At 34.4% G+C, this 18188-nt stretch overlaps 1 protein-coding gene across 2 annotated transcripts in view; it reads right to left on the reverse strand.

Annotated features, from left to right (window-relative positions):
- The window catches only part of WDPCP (WD repeat containing planar cell polarity effector), a 491319-nt gene that overhangs the window by 373151 nt on the left and 99980 nt on the right, over positions 1–18188 (reverse strand). For both annotated transcript variants that reach the window (XM_007970462.3, XM_038007022.2), the window contains 5 exons: positions 16818–16902; positions 11540–11587; positions 10636–10680; positions 8996–9066; positions 8683–8742 (listed from right to left, as the gene is read on the reverse strand). In XM_007970462.3, the coding sequence (XP_007968653.1) occupies positions 8683–8742; positions 8996–9066; positions 10636–10680; positions 11540–11587; positions 16818–16878 (285 nt within the window). In that variant the 5' untranslated portion in view covers positions 16879–16902. The remainder of the gene's footprint in view (positions 1–8682; positions 8743–8995; positions 9067–10635; positions 10681–11539; positions 11588–16817; positions 16903–18188) is intronic.

An 18188-nucleotide genomic window follows, 5' to 3' on the forward strand; every position in this document is an offset into this window, starting at 1 on the left:
CCCAATATGAAAGTGTTTATAGTGTTACAGGACAATGTGCCAATTCCTTAACATAACATTCAAAGTCCCCGACAAGGAAGTTCCAAGGTGCCTTTCTAGCCCTTTCATTCTTCAACATGAACCATGTATTTCTAAATGGGCTCACCTCCTCACTACTATGTACACACCCTATTTAAGTCTCAGTTAATATAATTCCCTTTTTCTGGAATACTTTTCCTTTTGGCTTAACCAAATTTTACACAGCTTTTCAGGTCTAAGTAAAGTTATAAATTCTCCACAACTTTTTTCTTATTTTATGCTATGCTTTCTCTAAACTTCTACCATCTTTTTACTCAGTGTCATACAATTTAGCACTCATTAGTGTCCTAGTGATTTCATATGTCTATTTTCCTTGACTAGGTTATGCTGTGGACCCGGTCCATGCCTTACATTTCTTTAGTGACTCCCACAGTTCTTCCCACAATGCTTGAAATCAATAAATACTGTGTGATGAGTTCTGTATAAATAATATGCTACTATTAATAGTTATAACTTGAAAACATGGTTTGTCTATTATTATTTTATGAGAAAAGCAAATTGAGTTTCATATAATTTGACAAAAAGAAAACTCAAGTTCTACAATTAAGGGAGTTGTGATCAAATGAGTTTCATAAGGTCACAATTTATCTGTGATAGGCTTGGAAAATAATTCATACTTTTACATAGCCTGTCAAATAATTTACCACAGGCATTTAAAAAGGAAACTACCTTTTGTTGGCCTTTTAAGGTTGTGCCTGAAAATGCAGAATTGTTATGGATGGAAACCATGGTACAGCTGATTATGTTATATACTTTTATAGCTAAATTTACATGCACAATTCAAATAATTTAATCCAAAATGAACATATATGAAGTCACATCTACAGATAATGATAATACTGTTTTAAACTAATTGCATAATAATCTACAAACATGAATGTGACTTAAACCATAATACTTTATTAAATTCAAAAATTCCACCAGACTGATGAACAATTTAATAGTATATTACTGTTAAAACTATTATTCTCTAGGAACAGATTTATAATGGTTTAAGAAATTCAAAGCAGAAAATTATTAAACACTTTTAGTGAAATGATTTTAGGATACCAAAAAAATAAAACTGAGAAATATATTGAATAGCTGGTAAAACTAAAACTGTGTATCTCATACCTTTTAATGTATCCCAAACTAGAGATAGGCATTGTCTGAAAAAAACTTTAAAAGATAATCTTTATCCTGAACATATGTATAGATTAAGTTTTGATTTGAAAACCATTCTGGGAGGTAGAAGGAAAATGGTGGATAGGAGGCAGGACTAAACTAAAGCTCCCACTCAGACAGACAGAGCAGCACGTGGGGACACATATCATGAACTTTTGCTCCAAGAACTACCACAGGAACTTAACAGAAAAGCCAAAGAATCCACAGACCCTCTGAATGAAGCAGATTGCTCCTGCAGGCCCTGGGAAACAGCCCCGAAACTGTGAGTGCCCAGGGTGTGAAAGTGGGAAAGGGGGATCATCCACCCCTGAACACACACCCTCAATGGGGAACCTGAACGTCCAGATCACAGGAGAAGGATCTCACTTTACCTGGAGCTGAGACAATTTTAGAGAGCCAGGTGAAACACAAGGGTAGAAGAAGCAATGGGAAGAGAAACTATGGGCTCTCAGTCCCCACAGAAGCCATTTCTGACTTTTGTCTTGCAGAGGTCCTTGGGAAGCGTTCCCTGGGAAAAGACAACAGGGAGAAAGAAACTTCCAGCTCAACTTTGTAACAGTTTCAACCGAATGTGAATGTGAAGTTTGCTGGACAGAACTCAAGGGAGGGGGTGAACTGGGAGTGCAGACACAGCACAGAAGAGACAAAGAGTGACATTATATAATGATAAAATGACTGGTCCAAGAGGAAAATATCACAATCCTAAACATATATGCACCTAACACTGGAGCTCCCAAATTTATAAAACAACTACTATTAGACATAAGAAATGAGATAGACAGCAACACAGTAATAGCAGGGGACTTCAATACTCCACTGACAGCACTAGACAGGTCATCAAGACCAAGTCAACAAAGAAACAATGGATTTAAGCTATACCCTAGAAAAAATGGATTTAACAGATATTTGCAAAATATTCCATCCAACAACTGCAGAATATACATTCTATTCATCAGCATATGGAACTTTCTTCAAGACAGACCATAGGATAGGCCACAAAACAAGTCTCAGTAAATTTAAGAAAACCGAAATTATATCAAGTACTCTCTCAGACCACAGTAGAATAAAACTCCAAAAGGAACCCTCAGAACCATGCAAATACATGGAAATTAAATAACCTGCTCCTGAATGATTGTTGGGTCAACAATGAAATCAAGATGGAAATGTAAAAATTATTTGAACTGAACCATAATAGTGATACAGCCTATCAAAACCTCTGAGATACAGCAAAGATGATGCTAAGAGGAAAGTTCATAGCCTTAAATGCATACATCAAAATACCTGAAAGAGCATAGACAGTCTAAGATCACACCTCAAGGAACTAGAGACACAAGAACAAACCAAACCCAAACCCAGCAGAAGAAAAGAAATAACAAAGATCAGAGCAGAACTAAATGAAATTGAAACAAACAACAACAACAAAAACACACAAGATAAATGAAACAAAAAGCCAGTTCTTTGAAAAGTTAAATAAAATTGACAGACCGTTGGCAAGATTAACCAAGAAAAGAAGAGAGATGATCAAAATAAGTTCAAAATGGGAGATATTACAACCAATACCACAGAAATAACAAAAAAAAAATCATTCAAGCTACTATGAACACCTTTATGCCCATAAACTAGAAAACCTAGAAGAGATGGATAAATTCCTGGAAATACACAACCTTCCTAGATAAAACCAGGAAGAAATAGAAAATCTGAGCAGACCAGTAATAGGCAGCAAGATTGAAATAATATAAAAAGTTGCCAACAAAAAAAGTCCAGGACCAAACAAAGTCACAACTGAATTCTATCAGATATTCAAAGAGAATTGGTACCAATCCTATTGACACTACTCCACAAGATAAAGAGGAAATCCTCCCTAAATCATTCTATGAAGCCAGTATCACCCTAATACCAAAACCAGGTAAGGACATAACAAAAAAAAGAAAACTACTGACCAATATCCCTGATGAATATAGATGCAAAAATGCTTAACAAAATACTAGCTAACTGAATCCAACAACATATAACAAGATAATCCACCATGATCAAGTGGGTTTCATACCAGGGATGCAGGAATAATTTAACATACTAAATTCAATAAATGTGATACACCGCATAAACAGAATTAAAAACAAAAATCACATGATCATCTCAACAGATGCAGAAAAAGCATTTGACAAAACCCTCAGCAAAATTGGCATAGAAAGGACACACTTTAATGTAATAAAAGCCATCTATGACAAACCCACAGCCAACATAATACTGAATGGGGAAAGGATGAAAGCATTTCCCCTGAGAAGTGGAACAAGACAAGGATGCTGACCCTCAACACTTTTATTCAAGATAGTAATGGAAGTCCCAGTCAGAGCTGGAACAAGACAAGGATGCTAACTCTCAACACTTCTATTCAACATAGTACTGGAAGTCCCAGTCAGAGCAATCAGACAAGAGCAATACATCAAGGGCATCCAAATGGGTAAAGAGGAAGTCAAGGTGTCACTGTTTGCTGACGATACAATCGTTTACCTTGAAAACCTTAAGGCTCCTCCAAAAAGCTCCTAGAACTGATAAACTAATTCAGCAAAGCTTCAGGATACAAAATTAATGTACACAAATCAGTAGCCCTGCCATTATCAGTAGCCTAACAGCTACCAAGCTGAAAATAAAATCAAGAACTCAACCCCTTTTACAATAGCTGCAAAAGAAAAAAAAATACTTAGAAATATACCTAACCAAGGAGGTGACAGATCTCTACAAGGAAAACTACAAAACACTGCTTAAAGAAATCACAGATTACACAAACAAATGGAAACACATCCTATGCTTATGGATGAGTAGAATCAATATTGTGAAAATGGCCATACTGCCAAAAGCAGTCTACAAATTCAATGTAATTCCCATCAAATACCACCATCATTCTTCATAGAACTAGAAAAAACAATCCTAAAATTCATATGGAACCAAGAAAGAGCCCACATAGCCAAAGCAAGACTAAGCAAAAAGAACAAATCTGGGGGCATCACATTTCCCAACTTCAAACTACAGTACAAGGCCATAGTTACCAAAACAGCAGAGTGCTGGTATCAAAATAGGCACATAGGCCAATGCAACAGAATAGAGAGCCTAGAAATAAACCCAAATACTTACAGCCCACTGATCTCTGACAAAGCAAACAAAAACATACAGTGGGGAAAGGACACCCTATTCAACAAATGGTACTGGGATAATTGGCAAGCCACATGTAGAATGAAACTGGATCCTCATATCTCACCTTATACAAAAATCAACTTAAGATGGATTAAGGACTTATACCTAAGATCTGAAACTATAAAAATTCTAGAAGACAACATTGGAAAAACCCCTCTAGACACTGGCTTAGGCAAGGATTTCATGACCAAGAACCCAAAAGCAAATGCAATAAAAACAGATAAATAGCTGGGACCTAATTAAACTAAAGAGCTTTTGCACAGCAAAAGGAATAGTCAGCAGAGTAAACAGACAACCCACAGAGTGAGAGAAAATCTTTACAATCTATACATGTGACAAAGGACTAATATCCAGAATCAACAATGAACTCAAACAAATCAGTAAGAAAAAAACAAACAATCCCATAAAAAAGTGGGCTAAGGACATGAAGGGACAATTTTCAAAAGAAGATATACAAATGGCCAACAAACATGGAAAAATGCTCAACATCCCTAATGATCAGGGAAATGCAAATCAAAACCACAATGTGATACCACCTTACTCCTGCAAGAATGGCCATAATCAAAAAATTTTAAAAATAATAGATTTGACAGGGATGTGGTGAAAAGGAAACACTTTTACACTGCTGGTGAGAATGTAAACTAGTATAACTACCGTGGAAAGCAGTGTGGAGATTCCTTAAATAACTAAAAGTAGAACTGATCCAGCAATCCCACTACTGGGTATCTACCCAGATGAAAAGAAGTCATTATACGAAAAAAAATACTTGCCCATGCATGTTTGCAGCAGCACAGTTCGCAATGGCAAAAATATGGAACCAGCCCAAATGCCCATCAATCAACAAGTGAATAAAGAAACTGTGGTAAATATATACCATGGAACACTACTCAGCCATAAAAAAAGGAATGAAATAATGGCATTCACAGCAATTTGGATGGAATTGCAGACCATTACTCTAAGTGAAGTAACTCAGGAATGGAAAACCAGACACTGTATGTTCTCACTTATAAGTGGGAGTTTGCTGTGAGGATGCAAAGGCATAAGAATGATACAATGGACTTTGGGGACTCCGAGGAAAGGGTGGGAGGTGGGTGAGGGGTAAAAGACTACAAATAGGATACAGTGAATACTGCTTAGGTGATGAGTGCACCAAAATCTCAGAATATCACCACTAAAGAACTTATTCATGTAACCAACCACCACCTGTTCCCCCAAAAACCTATGGAAATAAAAAACAAAAATAAAATTAAAAAATAAAAACAGGAGAAAAAATAAGTAAAGATCCTGAAAAATAAAATAAACTACTATCCTCCAAAGTAAGAAAGAAAATTATTCTGAATTTATAGGTGGGGGGAATTAGTTTTTAAATGGTACAATGTGCAGATCATTGGACTGACAACATCAGCTAAGCTTCAGTAAATGATGAAAACTTACAAATCCTCATTGTTTGACACATAGAAAGATCCAACCTCAGATTGCATCCTCTGAAATCTTACGTTGCTGTGGTTGCCTGGCTCATTTTTAAACAATTGCACTTTTTAAAGCAGTAAGGGATGACAACTAAAATAAATTCGCAAATCCTAAATTTACCATTTCTTGGGAGGAAATAATGTACATTAGCAGAAGAGTAGCCAAATTAAAAGACTGAGAGTCCAAATGTGTTAGCATGAAGATGTTGATGAACTTTTTCACTCCTTTTCTAAGAGTTATAGAGCATTATGTTGCGGTCAGCTGACATGTTATCTCTGGAACCACCATACTGGATATGTGCACAAAAGGAGGTCCCTTGGGGAGCCTATTGAAGTGGTTTACTTACTTTATAACTAAGAAAAATTTAACAAAAAATTAACTGAAAGGGCTAAGGAGGTCATTTCCTTATGCTACTAATGTAGCTTAAACATCAACATTTTAATTTATTGTTATAACAGAGATCTTTTGAAATAGAACACACATAGATTTTTAGAAGAACTAGCTAACAGTCCTAACTAGAAACTGAAGAAGTAAATGGATAATGTTAGGAGGTCTCTCAAAGACTTTAAATATGTGAAGACTAACCTAGACCTGTGGGCCGTGTGGAGGTGAAGTTATCTTGTGAAAATATATCACATCAAGCATGTGCTGAGAGTATAAGGTCTGTTTTAGAAATATCTTTATAATCATAGAAATGAAGCACAGAATATAATAGAACAACCAAAAAAGATAAGTCCTGTTAGAAATGTTAAAAGCAGACTCGGGCCGGGCACAGTGGCTCACACCTGTAATCCCAGCCCTTTGGGAGGCCAAAGTGGGCAGATCACGAGGTCAGGAGTTCGAGACCAGCCTGACCAACAAGGTGAAACTCCGTCTCTACTGAAAATACAAATTAGCCAGGCATGGTGACGCACACTTGTGATCCCAGCTACTTGGGAGGCTGAGGCATGAGAATTGCTTCAACCCAGGAGGTGGAGGTTGCAGTGAGCAGAGATCGCGCCATTGCACTCCAGCCTGGGTGACAGAGCAAGACTCCATCTCAAAAAAAAAAAGCAGACTCATTAGTACACCAGCCTAATTAACCAATTAGATTACTGTAAATTACAAAAGTAATTTTACATATATTTTATCATGAAAACTCCCTTTCTGAGTTGAATTAATATAATAGTGAGGGACATTCTTCTCCAGACATCCCTTCATCAGACACACACACAAAATTACTATTAAATTAAAATTCATTAAACTCTATCTAAAAAGGATTGTCTATTGGGATGCTCCACTGCATATTTTAAGATGCCCAACATGTTGCAATTTACCCTGTGTGATGGGTAAGGGTGGAGGCCATGAGACATGCCTCTTCCTATAGGTGGCAGGCTTGCCCTCCAGTCAAATAATTCTGAGCCTGTTTTTAACGTGAGTAATGGCATTAAAAACTACAAGTTTGAGTTGTACTAAGTTTGAAACTTTCTAGAGTGTATTTTGCATTCAAGTTTTAAAATCTGATTGAAATGTACTATTATGCAAATAAGCTATAATTTTTTTAAATTCCATCCTTTTAAATAGTAACCTAAGGCAATATAAGAAGTACTATGATTCTAAAAATGCTAATTCACCCTTGTAAAAGATCTCTGAAAAATAAAAATTTATGCCAGTTGAGAAGGTAACTAGTTGCCTCCATGAGTAAAGGTAGACTAGTTTAGACAAAAAACGAGGAAAAACTAGAATCCACAAAAATGATAGTATATATTCAAGTAGTAGATTAAGATCTGTTTATAATTGCTACAAATTTGATGTTGTAGCTTTATGAATAGAACTATGGGCCTAAACTACAAACAAGAATGATTACACAAAATAAATCACATTGTAAAAAATAATTTAAATTAATATAGGAATATTTGATTCAATATATCAGTTACAATTATTATTCGAACTAATGCAACTTCAATTCCACAGATGACTAATAATTATTCTTTTTATCACAAGTATATTAAATTTTTCTAGACATATAGTACTTTTTAAGCCTATCAGAAAAGCTAAAGCATTTGTCATTATCTTGTAATCAGTGTACACTAATTATTATGTCTTGAATCTACCCATTCAATACTTAGATCATTTGTCCAGGCCTTAACACTACTGTCCAATAGAACTGTCTGAGATGGAAATGTTCTGTATCTGTACTGTCCAATATGATAACATGTGGCTATTGAACACTTAAATGTGGGTAGTGCAACTGAAGAACTAATTTTTTTATTTTATTTAGTTATTCAGTCACATATGACTAGTGGCTACCATAGTAAACATCACAGCTTAGAGGGTTCAAAAAGTAGGACCAAATGTCTTGTTATCATAGGTCTAACTGTGTGTAGTTGGCTTGTTGATCTGCATAAGCAATGATATTCACAAATGCTTATAAGAATAGTATGCCAAAAAGTCTTTTGCCCTGTGGTTTCATCTTCACTCAAAAATATTATTAAATCTATGCCAGCAAACATCTACTACAGCATTCAGACAACTTCAAACAAAAAAATACAATATGAAAAGATTTTTATTAGTGTTTGTATGTCAGTACAACTATACTGATTAATACTGATTAATGAGCCTGGTGGCCTGTGTCAATCTGTCTAATGTTAGCTCTAGAACAAGTAGAACTCAAACTATGAAATAACCACTGCTAAAAAAGTTTCTGTCCATTACCTAACATAACACAAGAATACCAATTACTACATAGTTTTCAGCTCCATTGGTTAAACACTGCAAAGGCTTGTCAAACCATTTTACCTGACAGACATGTTTGTTCTTCCATTTGCTCAGCACACAGTGACTGTTTTGCATCAGCTCCTGAAGTACAACAGAAAAAGAGAGAGCATAGTTGGCTATACACATTGTCATTATCAGTTAAAGTGCCTCTGATTTGCAAGCAAAAAAAGATCAACATGCCACACAAAGATGCAACTGTTTTGGAACTCATCACTGGACAAAAGCAAAGCTATCATCACCATGAGAGTTGATCCTTTATGAAAATTAAAGCTGTTGAAAGATGTTTTAAAAACAGATTTGTTTGTTGCCATTTTTGAAACTTTTTGAAAGATACCTCCAACTCTTTGAGTGAGTCTCGGAGTTTTTCTGGGCGTCTGTTTTTGAGCGTCCAAGGATAATCTCGTGCTGGCAAATAAAACATGTACTACAGTTAGTTAAACAAGATTTTAAAAGGAAATTCTGCTTAGCAGTGTGCCTTAGGAAGATTAAAATAAAACACCTCTATAATTGAGAGGAAGTGGGCTTCATTTCCATCATCAAATGACAGCCTTTTGAAAGGCTTTGTTATAGGAACAGGATTTTTACCACAAAACAATCTCCCTAATCATAATTTTACGATGACAACCAACAAGGCTTGGAGAATCCCAGGGAAAGTTTGCTAGGCTTGTGAATCAAGTAATTCATGGTAAATGATGTACTCTTTGCTAACTTTTTCATGTAAATAATTAAATGTTGAATCCAAAAGAAATTCTAAATTCTACAAGTAACCTACTCAGACCTAAAAAAAAAAAAAAAAAAAAAAAAAAAATTATCATGAGTAAATGAATATAATGAGCAAAGAAATAAAATAAAATGGAAAGAAATAAAAAATAAAACTGTACATAAAAATATATGAAGTTAGGCATTAAAGCTCCACATTTTAAAACTATGGAAAAATCTGAGGGAAATCCAAGTTTTAACAAATTAGGCCCTAATAGTGCTCTTTTTAATTTAAAACAGTTCTCTTTAAAGTATACACCACAACTGAATAATGATAAGCCTTTGTTTTGCTTTAAATAAATTTAATTGAAAGATAAAATTATTTAGTAGAGTCATCATGTTAGCCTAAAATAAATTAAAAATAGTTCTGCTTAAAATAATTTAAAAATGTTAAACTCATATCTATTTTATCAGAAAAATGAATTCATCTTTGGATTCTCCTCATTAATAATTCCAAACAAGAGGTACATGTGTATTTGTGCTTATGTGTGTGTTGCATGTACATATACATATGGAGTATACATAGATACTTAAATTTGAGAGTAGACTTGCTATATATCTTATTTCAGCAAATGAATTTGGGTCTCTAAACAATTTTGATGTAGAACGTATGTGCAAATTTTTAAATCTGTGTTGCAGCTACTAATACATTATTTTTTAAATTAAATGTCAGTTCAACCATTTAAAAAACAAGAGAACAAATGGGATTTTCAGCTCTAGCTATAATCCAAAAAAATCTTAATGTATATTTAATTTATGTCATTAAAACCATATTACATTGTCGCCATAATATATATAACATATACTGGAGATCAGAAAAGACTAGAGTGAATAAAATGCTAATACTGATATTACAAATATTATTTTTTAAAAATGGGTAAGGCATGTTAACAATTTAGGCAAAGTATGAATAATTAAATGTTACTATCAGAATTTAAGCTTGGTATAATTATCTTAAATATACTAACATATAGTTCATTATGAAAGTTTATGTTTATATAAACATACATTTTATCAAAACTGAATAGAGATTTCAATGGTCTAAATTAGAAAGGCCTAACAAATACAATTGTTACTCATATGTTTATATTTCTAAGTAATGGGAATTTAAGAAATTTGGAGGGAATAATGTTTCCTCTTTGTTCCAGATGAATATTTTATAATACTGAACTTTCTAGTTTTATAATAATTCCAAAAAATATAAAGTAAGCTTACACTCTGCCAGCTTCTGCTTTTCTTCTAAGTTACCATGCTCTGTCGCTGACATTGTAGCAGAAGAGACAGAAAGAAAAAAACAAAAGTGAATTTATTTTTATTATAATGCCTTACATTTTAATATGTACACGTATAATGTATTATTAACATTACATGCATTATTGAGATTAATAAATTATGCTTAGATTCTAAAAAGACAGTTGAAAAAAAGGCCATAATTTGGATGTTTTCATTTCATAGAGATATTTCCTAAATTTGCAGTGAAAGGGCACAACAGCTGGACCAATATCCTGAGCTTCCAATCTCATCAGATAGGAAAGAGAACTGCAACAGAGCCCAGAACAGAAGCTGCTTCAGTCTGTCATCAGAACCATGAAGTCAGCCTATTAACCACTAAGCTAAGCACACAGGATGCTCACACAAGCCCACTTCAACGGAGACCAAAACAGGAAGTAACTCTAGCTAGAAAGACCTTTTGGCCCATCATACAACTTCTGGGATTAACAGGATTAATCAGATAAAGAAAATTGATCATTCACTCAGAAATGCCTATTTCAGATATCAGGTGAGGATCCAGGAGGCCAGTATCAGTAGGACCCATGCATTAACAATGCCCTCTACTGGGACACTGATAAATAAACGTGAATAGACTGCCCTGTTATCAGCCTGATCAGCAGGAAAATGAAAATTTTCATGTCCTTCTACAGCATTTTTTCGATACTACTTTATTTTATATAGAACAGATAGATATCAACCTCAGCATTTTTCTAAAGAATTGAAGGGACTTTTCTTAAAATTCTAGAATTTATCTAAAGCTCATAAGAAGAGCGTTTTTAATGGTCAGTATTTCATGGTTTAGAATATTTAGTTAATAAAAATTAATTGCACAGAATAGGTACTTTACCTGGTGGATCTTTCTTGTCATAATACTGGTAAATCCCAATGTTTCTATCTATAGAAAGGAAGAAATAACATTAAATTATGATTAAAAAGTCCCCGAGAATAAGAAGCCAAGCCATACTATATTAGGGGAAGGGTAGGGAGAAAAGCAGAAACAGTCTCCTTATGTTACTAGAAATAAAATGGCTCAAAAGCATCTGGAGATGAGTTCATGTATTCTAGGGATATGCAGAAACTGGAAAGTTTATCAATCTAATGAGAAAAGATTTACACAAAACTAGAATGGCATGAGAAAAAGATTAGTAAAGAACTGAAATCAAGAAAGACCAAGTTTTCTCTTTCACACATCCTCTGATATTTTTCACAGGGCGCTACCAAAAGGAACTGCCACTAAGCAATGCCAAATGAAATCAGTGGATGGAAGAAAATGCCCTGTTGGATTCTGAGCTGTGGTTTTCTTTTCTCCAATTTAGCTCAAGAGTCTAGTTCTTATCCTATGGCATTTGGGAGAAATCCGCAGAAGAGAAAGGGAAGATTAGAGGAAGGTTTGGATAAATTATTATCTGAAACTTGTTTAGGCAGGGAAAACCCCTTCTAAACCTAAATTCAGACACTTTGCTGGGGCTACCTAAGAAGCAAAGTTGGGCTTCCCAGATGTCAAGATTCATTTAACCAAGGGATTATTCCAATTTAAATATAAGATAACAAAATAATTTTGTCCATTTTCTTCATATCTATGAATAATAAAATATTTCTTTCATTGAAGGAACATTTGTTTTCTTCCATACAAAATAATTCTCAGTTACTAACATAAGGATAAAGAGTATAGGTGGAAGCAGTACAGGCTGCCCCCTAGTGACTGACTGCTCCAGACTTTCTGAAACTGAATGATAAAACTTCAAAAAAAAGTATTACTGCTATAATTAACTTTTCAAATATAGTCTTTCAAAATAGTCAATTGCGTGTACTTGTTAAAGCTCTATTTTATTCATCATGCCATTAGTAGAGGCATACAATTTTAAAGAATGCAGTTTATGTCTACTGGTTAGACTGAATATATCTAATAAGGATTTATTGTGAAAAATCATGAGTAGGACTTCTTGGATACTGATATTTTAATTGTTGTTAAAATATCCTGGATGGTGATTTTATGGGTGTTTTCACATTCTGATGGTTCACAACATAATCTTATGATCTTTACACTTTTCAGTACATACATTATACTTCAATAAAAAGGCTATTTTAAAATCTAAGAACCATAGGCACTACATATGCAGACAATATCTCTATTAAAATATTCCACCCTATAATTATACCCATCATTCCATACATCCAAATATATGCCACAAGTTCTAGAATAGAACTATGAAGATCATAAAGAATCCTGAATTATTTGCACAAGTCTGACCTACTGCATCTGGCCCAGAGTGGGATTGTCAAAACGCAAGCAGAATAAGGAGAGCATCCAGTTAAGAAAACCTGCCCTACAATGGGTGCCAGAGCTGGATGAGGAAGGTGTCCATTCAGAGAGTCAGCCTGACACGGTGTGTTGGAACTCCAGCAGGGTAAGAACATTCTCATGAAGCAACGGCCTGGTGTGGGTATTAGAGGCTAAACAAGGTAAGGAGAACATTTACATATAGGGGCAGCCCAACATGGTATATCAAATCCACATGGGGTGAGAAGGGTATCCACACAGGGGAGGGAGCAGCCACAGAGATAGTGGATTGACTGCAAACAGTGTGACTGATTAAGTAAATAAATAAAAAATAGGGGAGCTCCAGGTTTCCCATTGTCTGAGAAGAAAAATACAAATATGGAAAGGGAGAAAATTAGAATGAACCCTATGGTGGTAGATAGGAATGAGATGTACCAGTGTGAACTCATGGTTTCAATATAGAGAGATAGATAGATATAGAAATAAGTGTGGATGTAAATATGTGTGTATACATACACACATACATTCTGCAAGCTCTGTCCACTAAGAGGGCCTGGGAGCAGCAATACTCCAATAATGAGTGCACCTAAAGCAGAACTTGGCTTCTAGACACCCTTACCCTCTAAAAGGAATAAAGCTCCTTAGAGAAGTGACTGATTCCTAGGCTAGGAAGAGGAAATTACAACATGAGTCTGGAACATTTGTTGTACCAGAAAGAATTAAAGTGCTCCAATTTTGACAGGGACATGTCAAAAAGACACAGAAGCCAGCCTGAAGAGGGTCCCTCTGGCCACATCAGGGACAATTTAAACATCAAAATAAATAATGAAATAAAATAAAATAATGATATGACTATATTATTACAACTGCATAAAGTGGAAAACTTGAATCCACAGAGATAAAATAAATTGATCATATATAATAATATATTTAAAGTGTGATGAGGAACAGAATATTTACATAGTTTCAAGGTACTTCCCTATGAAATACTTATCACAAAGAAAAAAGTAACTTCGCAGTGGAGAAGCCTTGCAGACACTATCTTATCAGGTAATCATGAATATCGTCAGGAAAGGGACAAACTGAAATTATGCACCACCTGATAGGATGCACTGAAATGTATAACCTAAATCTAATTGTGAGGAAATTTCAAATACAACCAAATTTAGGATCATCCTACACAATAACTGGCCTAATATCTTCAAAAATGTTAAGGTCATGAAAGTTTAAAAAAAAAAAGAGAGAAGAAGGATGAAGGATAACCCAGAATGAAGGATACTAAAGAAACACGATAACAATGCAATGTGTCACTGTAACAAAATCCTTTTCCTAAAAAAAGAACAATGATGGGACAATTGGTGAACTGGTCCATTTAGACTGAAGTACATCATTATTAATTTCCTGATTTCAATGGCTATACAGTAATGCAGGACAAAATCCTTTTTGTAGGACATATACATGAATGTATTTGGGGTGATAAAGCATCAGGCTACAACTCTCAAATGGTTCAAGAAAAAACATTCTCTGTACTGACAATTTTTCTGTAAGTTTGTGATTATTTCAAACATTTTAAAAATAAACATCGAGCATAATGACAGCACATTAACAGGGTTACTAATTTAGTCTAGATAGCAGGAAAGGCTTCTCTAAATGACTTAACAAAGCTGAGCCCTAAAGAAGTAGGATTCACAAAAGGTTAAACAGAAGAATGTCCCAATAGAGAGAATGGGGAGGCCCTGCAAAAATGCAGTTGGGGTTGAAGACTATTCCCATGGGGCTACTGTGCACCACTGTGTGATTCTTCTCTAAAAACCATTCACTGACTCAGAATAGAAGGAACAGGGACAGAAAACCTGAGGACACACGGAGGGGTAGGGAAGGCATTTGCTGGGCATGAACAGAAGACGAGGGGTAAAAGGGGATCAAGATGGAATAGCTCAGACTTCCAACTATGGGGTCCAAGATGGGTAGGAAGATAAGTGAAGAAGTCCCAATGGACTAGGAGAATGTCAAGCAATTAAAAGATTGACCATCTTGAAGAAGCATAAAACCTAGATATATGAGAATAAGGGAAAAAGATGAAAAATGGGGAATTATGATTAGAAAAGAAAACATTTCAATTAAAGATTTCCACCAGCAGTAAAATAAGTTCACTTTGGGATTTCTTTTTTCTATTTTCTGAGATTTCTTTACACTTTTGAATTTTGAATTTTTTCTGCAACGTATTTTTAATTTCCAAGAGATTTGTATAATTTCAAATGTTTTCTGAAGCTTCTGTTTTTGTGTCTTGCTTCATGGATTTAGTATTTTTCCTTAGGTCTCTGTTGTACCTTTTTCCCCCCTTCCTACATTATCTCTGTTTCTTCAGAGATCCATTCACCTATTCATTTTGTTTTATTTCCTGTTGAAGATATTCCTCAAATATCTGGTGATCCTTAGTTCTCTGTTTGTATTTACAAGTGAGGCACTAAAAAACTGATTGGAAGCCCTGTGTAGACAAATAGAGCTTGCCAACTGGTGAGCTTCACTGATCAGGCAAGGACCAGGGTATTTCACCAAAGAATTCCCTCAAACATCTATGTACAAAGGTCTTCTTTCTAGGGTCATTCAGTCATTCCAGAGAGGAATACCTCAAGCCCCTTCTTTCTTGGAAAGTATACAAATAGGTACGACATTCTCAGAACCAAGTGGGATTAAGAAGACCTCACCCATAAGTATGTAGGCTTCCTTCCATTTCATGCCTGTTTTCTGTTCAGCAGGTCTTCCACTGCCCCTGGTGTTCCCAACTTTAGAGCCTCCTTAATTAAATATTTCCACAGCATGAAAGGTATCTCACAAGTTCTTCTGCAAACTTTCACGTCCCTTTACTGTCGCTCTCATGATACATACCATCTTCTACAATATCTGGCTCCTCAAATTTCTGTATCTTTCCAGAATTTTGAGTCATAAATTGGCTGTCACCGGAACTCTCCTCTGCAGGCAATTTATATTCAGGTTTTACAGCTCTGCTAATTCCTCTTTCCCTCCTATCTTCCAAAATTTGTCCAATTTCAGTTGTCCCCTCTCTCGAAAGGGTTTATGCTTTCTTTATTTTTATTCTTTTATTGGCATTTTAGAAGAGTTTTAGGAGGAAGCAAACGAATGTTAAATCTACTTTAACTGAAATTTCAATCTATTTACATTTTAAAGCAGATAAACTTGATGAAAATATCACAATCATCCTTAATTCTATATTTGATATGAAGAAACAATACTTTGTAAGGTAAACCATTTTCTTAATAATGATGCTTAAGTGATATAAATAATATTCTTCTCCTAAATACAAGTGTTACTTTGTATAATTAATGATTTTTTAAAAGATATTTCTTATAAAGTATACTACATCCTATGTTAATAAGCATTATTAAAATACACATATTATTCTCCCCCCTAAAAATGTGAAAAACAAAGAACATGAAAATAATTGTACATCTTAGCTATAAGTTTGAAATGTTATTTTAATATCAATTAGAAATGCCTTTACCATTAGCTATCCTGTACATATTTATGAATATAAATGTTATTATGAAGAATCCCAGAAAAAAAATTGAACATGTGTGTATCTTAATAGAGAACAAACATTAAGCCAATAAGATTAATTTTCAAAACTGAAAACCTAACTCAAGCTGTAAATATTAAGTTAGAGTAATTAAAAGGAATTATTTTCCATTAACCAGTTTTTCATTAAGAATAAAGAAAGAATGCAACTCCAGCTGGAGAATTCAGACTCTAACCTTTGCTAGTACTTATTTATAACGGTGTAACATATTTGAAAAATATTGAAATTAATCCAGAGCTCATTTACCCGCAATGTGTAAGGTATTCTTCAAAGACCACAGGTGCAGTTCAGTCAAGCAGAAAGACATCTGATGGCAGAAGGAATCTCTGTCCTGTTTAAAAAATAATTAAAAAGAAGTGCCAATTAATTATCTTCTATTGCCAATAAAACCAAGATACCTTAAAAATAGTAAAAAGAATCATTCGCCACAACTGTTATTTGAAATATGGTCCATTAGAATAAACATGCTCTAGTGTATCCTTGGTTAACCATCCAGAAATAAACTCTAGAAAGAGGAAAAATACACTCCTTTTCCTGGATTTAGTATGTCATCACATTGAGAAATGTGGTAAGAAGAATATATATAGTATTTAGGTTTTCAATAGCATATGTTTGGTTAAGGCTCTGAGTATATTTAGAATTATTTAGTATTTAAGCATTTTTTTTAAGTTTTATTTTTAAGGAAAGGAAACATCTGTTAGTAGTTATTAAGTACGAGCACATTTTGTGGTGCATCTTTGGTATATAAAGCAAATATTTACAATATCCTACATACAAACAGGCTAATTAAAGTGAAATTTGCAAGGTAAATGGTATATAGTTACTATTATAAGAAACATAATTACTTAAAAGTAAACTCTGAAACCACATTAGCATTCAGCTTAGTATGTTAATCTGTATGTCATGATGGATCCAGATATTTTATTCTGTGGGGTTTTTTTTTTTGAAAAAACAAGATGGTAATAATATACATCTTGTATTCCCCCTAGCAGGGGCTAGGGATGGACACTATGAATACTTTTCTTTTTAATCAAATACTACCTCATCGATTTAGACTGATTGGGAGAAGGCTAGTCTGCATTAGAATAAAGGTCAACATTTTACAAATGTTTGAAAGGAATTTATATAACTTGCAAATGTTTGCTTGGAAATACATATAGTACTACACTGTATTTATGTTACACTACATATTAGAAATACATACAATAATTTAAACTATGGACATTTTATTTATAGAATCATGAAAGAAATGTTCTTTTCAGTAAACTTCTGAATGATGAAGTTTTAAAAATATTTTAAGACATTTTAATGGAGGAAAAATCCTTCAGCTTCTTTAACATTAGGAGTGACTAAAAATATTTCCCATAGTATCCATATGGTTGATAATCCGAAATAATTTCAGACATAGTACAAACTTCCTTGGCCTGCCCTTCATCCTTACATTTATGTGACCTCAATGCACTTACAATCAAGAAACAGATGCATGTTGAACTAATGCGATACAGTATGCTACGGACTGAAACAGCAGAGTGAAAAATGTGGCAGCACAGAAGAGGGGCCCAATCCTGACTGAACAGCTGGGCTGTGAGAAAGCTCAGAGAAGTTGTGAAATGTTAG

This window comes from Chlorocebus sabaeus, chromosome 14 (assembly GCF_047675955.1).
Source record: "Chlorocebus sabaeus isolate Y175 chromosome 14, mChlSab1.0.hap1, whole genome shotgun sequence".
Classification (NCBI taxonomy): Eukaryota; Metazoa; Chordata; class Mammalia; order Primates; family Cercopithecidae; genus Chlorocebus; species Chlorocebus sabaeus.